The sequence below is a fragment of the Phycodurus eques genome, chromosome 2 (genome assembly GCF_024500275.1).
Source record: "Phycodurus eques isolate BA_2022a chromosome 2, UOR_Pequ_1.1, whole genome shotgun sequence".
In the NCBI taxonomy this organism is placed as follows: Eukaryota; Metazoa; Chordata; class Actinopteri; order Syngnathiformes; family Syngnathidae; genus Phycodurus; species Phycodurus eques.
Genome location: NC_084526.1, coordinates 38,854,996 through 38,867,798, shown reverse-complemented (window position 1 = coordinate 38,867,798; position 12,803 = coordinate 38,854,996). Strand labels below are relative to the sequence as shown.

Below are 12,803 nucleotides of genomic sequence, written 5' to 3'. Positions count from 1 at the left end.
ACATCTTTGTAATTTTAACCAAGCGTCAGGGCTAGACAGCAACACTTTTCTGAAATCACCAGTAAGAACTTCAACAATACTCGCACTCTGTTTGCTGTGGTTGACAAACTCACAAACCCCCCGAATCAGATAGCTCCAGAACTCCTGACAGCATATAAATGCAATGAATTTGCTTGTTATTTTAATGAAAATATACAATCCATCAGGTTAAATATTAGCACAAATCAGAAAAATGATAAAATGATACTACATCTGAAGCTACCCAGGAAAAACTCTATTACCATGTCAGAATTTGATACAATTGACCAAAAAACTGTAAAGAAAACACTTCAGCAGCTGAAACCATCAACGAGCTGTCTTAACTAAATACCATCTGACTTTTTCAAAGATATTGCGAAGTGTCTGCTCGATGATTTGCAGCAAATAATTGCTCACAGTCAGGCGAGTTTCCTAAAGCTCTTAAATTAGCTGCCATCAAGCCTCTGCTAAAAAATAGAACGCTGGACGCTTCCATGTTAGCAAGCTAGAGACACATCAAATCTCCCTTTCTTAGCCAAGATTGTTGAGAAAGTAATTTTTAACCAACTCAGCAATTTCTTGAACTTAAATTGACTTTTTGACAAATTTCAAGCAAGGTTCCTAACTCATCACAGTCCAGAATCTGCTCTTATCATCTCTAAATGATAAAAGGTTGAATACTGACTCGGTAAAGGTGTCAATTCTGGTCTTGCTGGCTCAGTGCTGCTTTTGATACGGTAGATCATAATATAATGCTAAACAGGTTGGAAACGTGGGTAGGACTAAATGGAACAGTCCATAAATGGTTCATGTCCTACCTGGAGGAAAGGAGTTATTTTGTAACCATTGGAAGTGTTCAATATCATCGATTGGCAATGACCTATGGGGTCCCTCAAGGGTCAGTTCTTGGACCCCTCCTGTTCAGCCTGTATATGTTCCTCTTGGGTCAAATTCTTCAGAACTTTAAATTTTACTATCATAGCTATGCAGATGACACATAGTTATATCTAGCAGTGTCACCAGATGACTACAGTTCAATTGAAGTGTTGTGTCACTGTCTAAAACAGATAAATACCTGGATGAGCCAAAATGTTCTTCAATTAAACCACAACAAAACTGAGATAATTGTTTTGACAATAAAGAAAAGAGGATTGCTGTTCGTAAATATCTGGAATCACGCTCTTTAAAAACCAAAGGCCAAGTCCGAAACCTTGGTGTTTTCATAGATTCCGACCTGACTTTCAACAGTCAAATGAATTACCAAAACTGACTTCTACCATCTGAAGAACATATCCAGAGTGAAGGCTTGCATGTGTCAAGCAGACCAGGAGAAGCTCATCCATGTTTTTATCTCAAGTGGACTTGACTATTGTAATGGTCTTCTGACTGGACCTAAACAGCTGCAGCTCATTCAGAATGCTGCAGCTCGGGTTCTGACCAGAACAAAGGGGTCAGAGCATATTACTCCAACGTCTTTACACGGGCTTCCAGTCAGCTTTAGAATATATTTTAAACTTCTGCTACTGGTCCATAAATCACTAAACGGTTTAGGTCCTGAATACATGAATGAAATGCTCATGGAATATAAACCCAGTAGGGCTCTGAGATCGAGAGACTCAGGTCAAATAGTGGAGCAAAGAATCCAAAGCAAACATGCTGAAGCAGCATTTAGCTATTATGCTGCACACAAATGGAATAAGTTGCCAACACAAGTGACGTCAGGCCCAAGTGTGCATGTTTTTAAGTCCAGGTTAAAAACTCTTCTTTCTTCCCATGCTTTCGAGAGCATTTCCACTTTCAAATGATATTACTTGCACTGTACGCTGTTTTAATTCTCTTTGTTTTAAAAGTGCGGCACGGTGGACGACTGGTTAGAGCGTCAGCCTCACAGTTCTGAGGACCCGGGTTCAATCCCCGGCCCCGGCTGTGTGGAGTTTGCATGTTCTCCCCGTGCCTGCGTAGGTTTACTCCGGACGCTCCGGTTTCCTCCCACATCGCATTAATTGGAGACTCTAAATTGCCCGTAGGCATGACTGTGAGTGCGAAGGGTTGTTTGTTTCTATGTGCCCTACGATTGGCTGGCAACCAGTTCAGGGTGTACCCCGCCTCCTGCCCGATGACAGCTGGGATAGGCTCCAGCACGCCCGCGACCCTAGTGAGGAGAAGCGGCTCAGAAAATGGATGGTTGTTTTAAATGTTTATAAGCTGTTTTTTGCTTTGTTTTTAAATGCTTTTAATCATGTAATAACCTGCTGCATTTCCTATTTCGTTTTTCAGAATAAAACGAGGCAGGCACGTGGCAGCTAAGTGAGTGTGCGAGCTATGTTCAGGGACACTGCAAAAATGGGAGTGAATGTGTTCTTTTGTAAAACAGTACATGATTGCAAAATTTGTATCAGAATGCTTCAGTTAAAACACTAAACGATCACACTGTGATAATATGGAATTTATTTTGTTTTGTAATATAGGAATATATTTTTTTTTTTTGTTAATACAGTCAGCCAAAGCCACTAGGAATGTAAAGTTATCATTATTTTCACCATTGTTCCTGTCATACTGTGTTGTTGTTTTTGTTTGCACATTAAGGACAAAAGTCCTCTTTTCGGTTCAATTCCTCATTTAAAAAAATACCATTCAAGCAACACGTTTTCCTCATGTTTTTCCTCATGTTTCTGAGATTGGTGACAGCTGCAGCAGGCGACTAGTGTGGACTGAATGGGTGGCAATAATGGGGAAATGAAATGCCAATATTTTAAAGGTAATAGTTCATCCGCAACATTTTGAAAAAAACAAACAAAACAAAAACTTTGAACTCGTTAGTTTTTAGACCCGTGAACTTAGGTAAAAATTTTAATTATGAACTTGCATGGTCTCCCCATTCCTGTGTGGGTTTTCTCCGGGTACTCCGGTTCCCTCCCACATCTCAAAAACATGCATGGTAGGTTAATTGAAGACTCTAAATTGCCCGTAGGTGTGAATGTGAGGGCGAATGCTTGTTTCTTTCTATGTTCCCTGCAATTGGCTGGCGACCAGTTCAGGGTGTACCCCGACGCTGTCCACACCTATTTGTGTATGTGTGCGTGCGTGCGTGTGTGTGTGTGTGTGTGTGCCCCGCCTCCCACAGCGGCAAGCATGTTTACTGACAGGAGAGGGGAACAAGTAGCGCGACTGAATGTTGATGATGTATTGTAAACCAGCACGCATGTAAACGTGAATTTATCGAGTCCGGAAAAACTATTGTGTCCATTTTTGTTTTTTTGTTTTTATCGATACAGTAATTATTGTGACAGGCCTACTCGTAACCATGTCAAACCAGTCTGGCACACTTTCTAACTTCTCCCTTACTAACCATTGCTACTTCCTGACCCACCATAATGGCCTTTTTTTCTGCCCATTGTTAACCTGTTCAGGTTCAGTATTTGTTTTGTCAAAATAAGATTTTGTTTTTAGCAGATTCAAGCTGTCACTTATTTTCCTGCGATAGCAATACATGTATATAGTTTTGTGTTTAATAACTGGTGTGCAGCTGGTTTTGATACTTCGTCTCTAATCAAAGAATCAAAAGTAATTAAGTTTTGAGTTGTCTTGATCAACTAATGTAGTACAACGTACTATAATTAGGGACATTATGTCAAACCAGCTTCGATCGGAACAATATAATGTAGTATAACAATGAAACCATGTGTGTCATACCTGTTTAAGGACTTCCTGTTTAGTCTTGCTGAGCTCCTCATATTTAAGTTTCCACTGACTGAGCTCTGTCTCCAGCTTCTCAATGCTCTTACTCAATGCAAGCTTGTCTCTGTGAATTACAAAAACATGACACAAATCAGTGTTCAATCAACCACAGTTTGCTTGAGTTTGTTTACAGATTGCTAAATATTAGAACACCATTGAAAATCACCTCAAAACCGATTTTCAAGCCTCTCGTGGGTTTTGAAAAACAAATTTAAAATAAAGCCCCACTCCTACAAGTTAAATAAAAAATCCATCAACACCTGAACATGTGTATACTGTACAATGTTTGTTTTCATCGAAAATAATTTCCCAATTAAGCAAATTTGCATAAACTACGATGCCACAGTACTTTTCATTCTTCGGTTTAAATTTTCAGCTAAGCCAGTAGGAAGCTGGAAGTTTGGGTCAGTTGCGTACATCAGAATGAAAATAATCACCTAATTAGCATTTCCTAGTTTGTGTGTCTTGTTATTGCTTTAAAAGTATAAACAGCTTTGCCTCTGAGGCTGTTTCTATTTCTGGACAAGCTAATATTCTGTTCGACGATGTGGATGAAACTTTGAAAACTGAAATGAACAATAGAAAAGAAAGAAGTACACAAAGAAAAGTTTCTGGTCAACTTTACAAAAGGATGGCCTTAACTTAATAAAGTTTCAACATAGGTTACTAATGACAATACAAATGGTGTTAAAAACTGTTTACGAGAAAAGTAGAGGTGGATGAATCATTGATTCACAGAAAACAATTACTAGTAAAACACCCACTACTGACCCAAACGCAAGATTTATAATGTCTAAAGCCTCCATTAACCAGACAATTTTCATCTTTGCTAACATTTAAGAACCATATAAGGATGACCCAACCTTTTTCCCTATATTCTTTCACCTACTACTCAACTCGACAAACACGATAAGAGCAGGAGATTTTAACATTGTTATTAAGCCCATAGCAGACTGCTCCCACACACCTGGTAATTCAAGAAATTTACAGTTTACTGAATTAATAGAGCAATTAATGACCCGGGGCTTGGCAATAGTTGGTGAACGAGAAATCCCTCATCTAGAGAATATACATAATCCCCCCCCATATGAATCATTATCCAGAATTGACTTCTGTTTTATAAGCAACTCACCCACCCAACACATTCATGAAAACAGTATCCACCCAATTGTCATCAGGAATCACGCTACTTTCCTTGTCACTGAAAATGTGCAATTCAAAAATGGGCTATTCAATAGAACATCCATATTTCACATCACTTATCACAAAAGAATGGTTGTTTTCTTTTTCTTTTTTAGAGCAAAAAATCTGCTGAAATCTCTTCTTTGGGATACAGGAAAAGCAGTATTGTGTGGAAGAATAATATCCTATTATTCCTACAGGAAAAACAAAAAGAGCAGGAAACCACGTTAAAAACATAAATCAAACTCCTAACGAGCCAACACAGTAAAAATCCCAATGAGGAAATACATAAATTATTGAACAAATTAAAAGTGAACCAAAAATTGTGATCCATAAAAAACACAATTTCTCATCCAGCAGCTCAAAAATGAAAAATGCTGTCACAGGAACACATCAAGTAAATATCTGGCTTATGCAAAAAAAAAAAAAAAAAAAAAAAAAAATCATCCCATTTATTCTGGACTCCACAGGGTCATGCCCATCTAACTCCCTGTCTGGATGGATCCATAGGCATTGTCCGGTTATCCCTGGATCAGACTACAAGACAAATTTGGTCTTTTGCGATGGCAATATGTCAGAGTCCTGCCATAAAATCTTGGCAACACTACTCGACATTTATTAAAATAGCACCATAACTCGCTTTATCTTGCCAAATCAAACACTGTCAGAAAGGCCAGAACAGAAAACGTGTCACTGGTCACCACGACCGGATATAACTGTTACCATAGTGACAACAACAACAACAATGGATTGCGGCAATGTATTGTTTTGTAAAAAAAGAACAAAAAGATGAATAAAATGTGATTTCATCACCAGGTACTCAGGAGAGTACGCTTTGGGCTGTCTATTCAAGGAGAGCTTGAGGTATGTCCACATTAATACGGCTCGCATGCAGGTAACATAATGTTACGTAGCCAGCTAGTGTTAGCACTAACTAACGTTTGTTGAATCAGTCCCTGAAGATTGAGTAATCATTGGTTTGTGTGCGTGAATAAATGTTGACTATGCCGACCAAGTATGTTGACAATGGGAAGCAAGGAAGCCTACGGGCCGTTGCAAGACGCAATCCTATTGGTGGATGTCAAGGTGCGCTGACAGAGCATTGTTGTTCATGTTACTCTACACAGAAGATACCCCAAAAAAATCTAACATGCTACACTTTTCATTTTTCATCGTCGCTCTTGGATTATGTCATACTACAATAAGTGTTGTCCTTGCCAACAAAATATGTCGAACCCGAAGTGGAAAATTGTCCACGACAGCAAATCTGTCCAATAAGGTGGCTAAAATTTGGGGGGAGGGGTGGGGGGGCTCACCCTTCCTTGATGTGCCGGCTCAGCAACTCCGTACACCAGTTGACTGGCATGCATGTGATATGGTGTTCATTCATTAATAAGTTCAATAGACACTATAGGCTTTAATTACTTATGCTGGGATCAATAACAACAACACAGGTTATACTAACATATCAACTCACAGGTTCTTACACAGGTTTAGACACTAAAAAAGAATATCACCGCACCACTCGTCAATAGCACTGCCTTGCTCATTTTCCCTTATCCTGCCCTTTTCTGTCCTACCTTATCTTGTTCTCTTGGTTAGTTATTGCATGTCCTCACCGGGTGTCCCCCCCAATCTACAAATGACTGTTGTAATGTTACTTGTGTTCAAATATCTAGACTGTCTCACTATTGTTCTGCTGTGGTTCTCACCCCTAGTCCCCTTGTCCACTCTATCCCTCTGTCTGTCCCCTAAAAACCTTTTCTGTCCGGCTGCATTTTCAATAAACATCAGAATAATAAAATGTTTTTAAAATAAGCAGACTCCCCTGTTGCACAGCAACATTATAGTTTCGGCTCTTAACACCCCCATCACTGCCCTGATTGACTCCCCAAAAAGAGCATTAAACAGCTGCAGCTCATTCAGAATGCTGCAGCTCGGTTCTGACCAGAATAAAGAGGTCAGAGCATATTACTCCAATTCTAAAGTCTCTACAGTGGCTCCCAGTCAGCTTTAGAATAGATTTTGAAGTTCTGCTACTGGTATGTAAATCACTAAATGGTTTAGGTCCTGAACACATGAAAGAAATGCTAATGGCATATAAACCTAGTAGGGCTCTGAGATCGACAGACTCAGGCCAAATAGTGGAGCACAGAGTCAAAAGCAAACATGGTGAAGCAGCATTTAGCTATCATCCTTTTATACCCAATTATGACACTCATCTGTTTCCAATTTACCTGTTCACCTGTAGAATGTTCCAAACTGGTATTTTTTTTTAGCATTCCTCAACTTTCCCAGTCTTTTGTTGCCCGTGTCCCAGGTTTTTTGGAACATGTTACAAGCATCAAATTCCAAATGTGACAATATTTGCATAAATAAACAATAACATTCATCAGCCTGAATATTAAATATCTTGTCTTTGTAGTGTAGATTTACTATTAAATTTTACGTATATTTTTAACTACTTCAGTTAACTCAAGATCAGATGTATGAAGCAAGTTTATCAATTTACTGTCGAGTACCCTGAAGGCACAAGTGGGCAAAATAAATTCAACCCATTGATCATTTACTGTCTGACAGTTGTGAAATAGTGTGACATACTCTCTCTCCTTCGACAGGACTTTCTGGGACTCGTCCAGACGAAGCTGTAAGGCATGGAGTTTGCTTAAGTCGTCCTCTGTGGTGCTCATGTCTCCCCAGAGTTGCCTGTTGCGTTCTTGCCGGCTCAGACCAGAAGATGAGCGTGTGCCTGGTGGATTAAGGCCACCATTGCCACTCTGACTGTCCCAGGCCCCTTGAGTTTCACCTACTGGAGTTCGTAAATGCAGCACAGACTGAAGAAGGGCCATGTCCTGCTGGTACAAACAACAGAAGCAAACAGCAATGTAAGGTACTGCAAGAAAAAAATATTTACGTAGTGCATTTCATACACAAAGGTAACTTGTGGTAACAATGTGCTTTACATGATTTGCATTTAAACACTACAAGCAAAAGACATTTAAAAAACAAATACAGTGGAACCTTGATATAACGGATATCTGATAAAACGGACCATCGGGACATAACAATGTGTCTAAAAATATTTTACATTTGTCACTTAAAATGCCGTTGACAAAGACAGTTAGTTCCAGAATTGGCTGCTGTTGTTTACTGGCGCTGTGTCGCAATTCAGGTAGAGAATGAGACTGATGCATTTGCGGGTCACAGATATACAATATGACTAGAACCAATTCCAAAAGATGTGCCTCCCATGTTATAGCTATTGTTCCTCGTGCATAGAGTGCTGCGCAGAGAAAGCGGCGTGAGAGTGGTGTTAACTCTGAGGAATACAAAAGACTTCTTTTGGAGTCTCGAAAATGCTACTATTGGTAGGGTAACCGTTTTTTTGGGCAAGCTATTCCCCTATGGCAATATATTTGAAACATTGAATAGAGCTAACCTTACAGAGATAACTGGAGACAATGTTTTTTTTAGGTTGACATGTTATTCTCAGCAAGTTTGTAGGTCTACTTTCTTTGTGTGTCATTTCTTTAACCAACATTCTGTCGTTTGTAATCATAGGGATAAAAAAAAAAAAGGCAGACTTATTCTGGGGAAAAGGGTTATTTATATCAGATTTGCAGCCGCAACCCGGCACATATCAGTCAGTCTCGCCATGAAGATATCTTCATGGGCGGAGAGGGGGCACAGTGACCCTTGGTTGGTGGTTGTTTCGAGCGTAGTGGAATGTGAGTAGGACGTGGTGCTTACACGCACAGAAGATGGCGCCTACCAGTGTGGCCGCCTCGGTAACGCGCTCTCTAGTATTGTCTTCGTTTTTGTGTTTTTCGTCCGTCTTTGGAGACCTTACACGACTCACTTACACAAGGGGAGACCTGCTAACCATCAAGGAGGCTACTCCGGACTTTCTGTCACCAACTTTCGAAAATCCGCTCAGTTTTTTCCCCGAGTTACTCACCGGAGCGGCGTCCGCGGTTTTCGGCGCATGGATGCGGAAGCGGCGCCACAGAGGAAAACGAGCCGGAATTCAGGTGAAACTCCGCAAGAGAGGACACAGATTGGCCTTCCCGTCGATCCACCTCGCGAATGTACGCTCCCTACCCAACAAAATGGACGAGCTTCATCTTCTGTTAAAGACCAGTAAAGACTTCGGACGTTCCGCGGCCATGTGCTTCACGGAGACCTGGCTTTGCGACGCTGTACCCGATGGCGCCGTCACGCTTCCCGGCTTCAACATTCATCGAGCGGACCGCGACATGGAATCATCGGGAAAAACGAAGGGCGGCGGGATATGCCTCCATATAAACGAAAAATGGTGTACGGACGTCACGGTGCTCAGCACACACTGCAGCCCGCATTTGGAGTCGCTGTTTCTGAACTGTAAACCTTTTTACGCGCCACGTGAGTTTGCATCGTTTATACTGGCTGGAGTCTATATCACACCGCAAGCTAACACGAGCGCCGCATTGCTAACGCTCGCCGAACAAGTCAACGAAATTGAAAAAAAACACCCTGACTCACCCCTCATTATTCTCGGGGACTTTAACAAAGCTAAACTCAACCACGAACTCCCTAAATACAAGCAGCACATCGACTGTCCTACCAGGGAAAATAATACTTTAGACCACTGCTACACTACGGTAAAAAACGCATACCGTGCTATACCTCGTGCAGCCCTGGGCTCGTCTGATCACTGCTTAATTCACTTAATACCGACGTACAAGCAAGTACTTAAATGTGCGAAGCCTACAGTGAAAACAGTCAAAAAGTGGACCAATGAAGCAAAGATGGAACTTCAAAGCTGTTTAGACTGCACAGACTGGAGTGTCTTTGAAAATTCAGCTGGCAGCCTGGATGAATATACGGACACTGTCACATCCTATATCAGTTTCTGTGAAGAGGTTTGTGTACCAACAAAATCATTTCGGACATTCAACAACAACAAGCCGTGGTTCACTGCTAAACTTAAGCAGCTTCGCCAAGCTCAGGAAGATGCATATCAGAGCGGGGACAGGGCCCTGTATAATCGAGCTAGAAACCAGCTTACTAAAGAAATTAACATTGCAAAGAGGATCTATGCAGCAAAGTTGGAAAAACAGTTTAGCGCGAACGACTCGAAATCAGTCTGGCGTGCATTCCAATCGCTGACTAATTACAAGCGACGATCCCCCCAAGCTGAGAACAATAGCACACTAGCCAACGACTTGAATACCTTCTATTGCAGATTTGAAAAGGACAGTTTCACTCCACACACCAACCCGGCCGCACCCGCGACCACAACCACACCTCTGACTTCTGCGTTAACCATCCATGAACAGGATGTGAGACGCATCTTCAAACAACAGAAGATTAACAAAGCAACAGGACCGGACCATGTGTCCCCATCCTGCCTCAAAGTCTGCGCGGACCAGCTCGCTCCAGTCTTCACTCAGATCTTTAACAGATCTTTGGAAATGTGCGAAGTTCCATCCTGCTTCAAACGCTCCACCATCATTCCAGTCCCCAAGAAACCTGCAATCTCTAGTCTGAATGACTACAGGCCTGTCGCTTTGACATCTGTGGTCATGAAGTCCTTTGAACGTCTCGTGCTGGACCACCTCAAGAGTGTCACAGGTCCCCTGCTGGACCCCCTGCAGTTTGCCTACCAAGCGAACAGGTCTGCGGATGATGCAGTCAACATGGGACTGCACTTCATCCTAGAACACCTCGACAGTGCAGGGACCTACGTGAGGATCCTGTTCGTGGACTTCAGCTCAGCGTTCAATACCATCATCCCTGAACTCCTTTCAACCAAGCTTCTCCAGCTCAGCGTCTCACCTGCCATCTGCCAGTGGATCTACAGCTTTCTGACGGGCAGGACACAGCAGGTCAGGCTGGGGGAGGCCACCTCATCCACACGCAGCATCAGCACTGGGGCGCCCCAAGGTTGTGTCCTCTCTCCGCTGCTCTTCTCTCTCTACACGAACGACTGCACCTCAGCGAACCCGACTGTCAAGCTCCTGAAGTTTGCAGATGACACCACTGTCATCGGCCTCATCAAGGACGGTGACGAGTCTGCATATCGACAGGAAGCGGAGCGGCTGGAGCTGTGGTGCGGGCGACACAACCTGGAGCTGAACACGCTCAAGACGGTAGAGATGATCGTGGACTTCAGGAGGCATCCTTCGCCACAGCTGCCCCTCACGTTGTCCAGCTGCCTTGTGTCAACCGTCGAGACCTTCAAGTTCCTGGGAATTACAATCTCTCAGGACCTGAAGTGGGCGAACAACATCAACTCCGTCCTCAAAAAGGCCCAGCAGAGGATGTACTTCCTGCGGCTTCTGAGAAAGCACGGCCTGCCACCGGAGCTGCTGAGACAGTTCTACACAGCGGTCATCGAATCGGTCCTGTGTTCTTCCATCACAGTCTGGTTTGGTGCTGCTACAAAAAAGGACAAGCTCCGACTGCAACGGACAATCAAAACTGCTGAAAGGATTGTCGGTAACCCCCTACCCACCATTGAGGACTTGCACGCTGCCAGAACTAAGACAAGGGCGTGCAAAATCCTCTCGGACCGTCTGCACCCCGGTCACCAGCTCTTCCAGCTCCTTCCCTCAGGTAGGCGCTACCGATCAACGCTAACTAGAACTAGTAGACATTCCAACAGCTTCTTCCCTCTTGCGATCAACTTCTTAAACACCTAACCTATAATTCCATTACAACAAGCTGGCAATTTTTTGACTTGAGTTCGTTGTCACATTTCTGTGGGGCCAATTATTTATTACTTGTGCACTCACTGTAGTTGTCTCGCCATGCTGCACTATTTGCATATACTGGCCACTCATGCCAGAGTAGCATCTGCTCCATTTGCACACTGATTGAGGAGTATCTGTAACATTTGCACAACCGACATTGTCCCAGATGATCGCACTACTTGTCACTTTAAACCGCATACACTCCTTGAAGTCTCAGCGCCCTTTGCACAATGGTCATTGCACCGGACTATTGCAATATTAGTCGTTCGAACTGCTCTAAGTGCTAGAGGACTCTGCATCTTTTTGCACAATTGTTTTTTGTCAATGTCTTTATGTCCCCAAAGTGTTCTGTAAATTGACTGTTTGTTGTACTAGAGCGGCTCCAACTACCGGAGACAAATTCCTTGTGTGTTTTGGACATACTTGGCAAATAAAGATGATTCTGATTCTGATTCTGATTCTGAAATGGAGTCCAACATTGACAAGGTACTGTATGTAATGTAATGTAGTGAAAACAGCTAAGAAATATGTAATTGATCAAAACTTAATTAGAAATAGCCATACACTCAGTGAGACTGTTACTTACAGCAATAGGGGCCTAAACTAAGAAAAGATCATTCAGTGACTGTTCAAATGCCAGGTTTATGCGACTTAAAAATGAGACCAAGAAAAAAAGAAATTCTAAATTTTGTCCACCCTTATTGTGATCTATAACCTGTATACCGTATTTTCACAACCATAAGGCGCACTTAAAAGTCTTAAATTTTCTCCAAAACGGTCGGCGCGCCTTATAATACGGACTCGCGTGAAAGGGGAAAGCCATGCTCCCGTACGTATATAGCGCCGGTATGTGCATTGTGCAAAACAACATCGGTTTGGCTAAGAAGCCCCGAAATTGGCACCTACGAAGAGACAGGCTTACAAAGCACAGTTTAAATTGCAAGCTATCAGTTACGCGGAGGAACATAGGAATCGAACAGCCATGTGAGAATTCAAGATCAAGGAATCCATGGTTCGCAAATGGAGGAAGCAGGAAAACGAGCTTCACCAAGTCAAGAAGGCGAGTTATGCCACCAAATGTGAATGGATTGTGGATGCCTGGGCTAAGGTATCTGATCTGACTGTTGTCCG

At 42.5% G+C, this 12,803-nt stretch overlaps 1 protein-coding gene across 2 annotated transcripts in view; it reads right to left on the bottom strand.

Annotated features, from left to right (window-relative positions):
• Nucleotides 1–12,803, bottom strand: part of ccdc102a (coiled-coil domain containing 102A) — an 83,361-nt gene that overhangs the window by 40,691 nt on the left and 29,867 nt on the right. Inside the window, exons 4-5 of one of the 2 annotated variants that reach the window (XM_061670607.1) lie at nucleotides 7,540–7,793; nucleotides 3,712–3,820 (exon numbers count right to left, since the gene is read on the bottom strand). In XM_061670607.1, the coding sequence (XP_061526591.1) occupies nucleotides 3,712–3,820; nucleotides 7,540–7,793 (363 nt within the window). The remainder of the gene's footprint in view (nucleotides 1–3,711; nucleotides 3,821–7,539; nucleotides 7,794–12,803) is intronic. The other variant, XM_061670608.1, reaches the window with a different exon arrangement.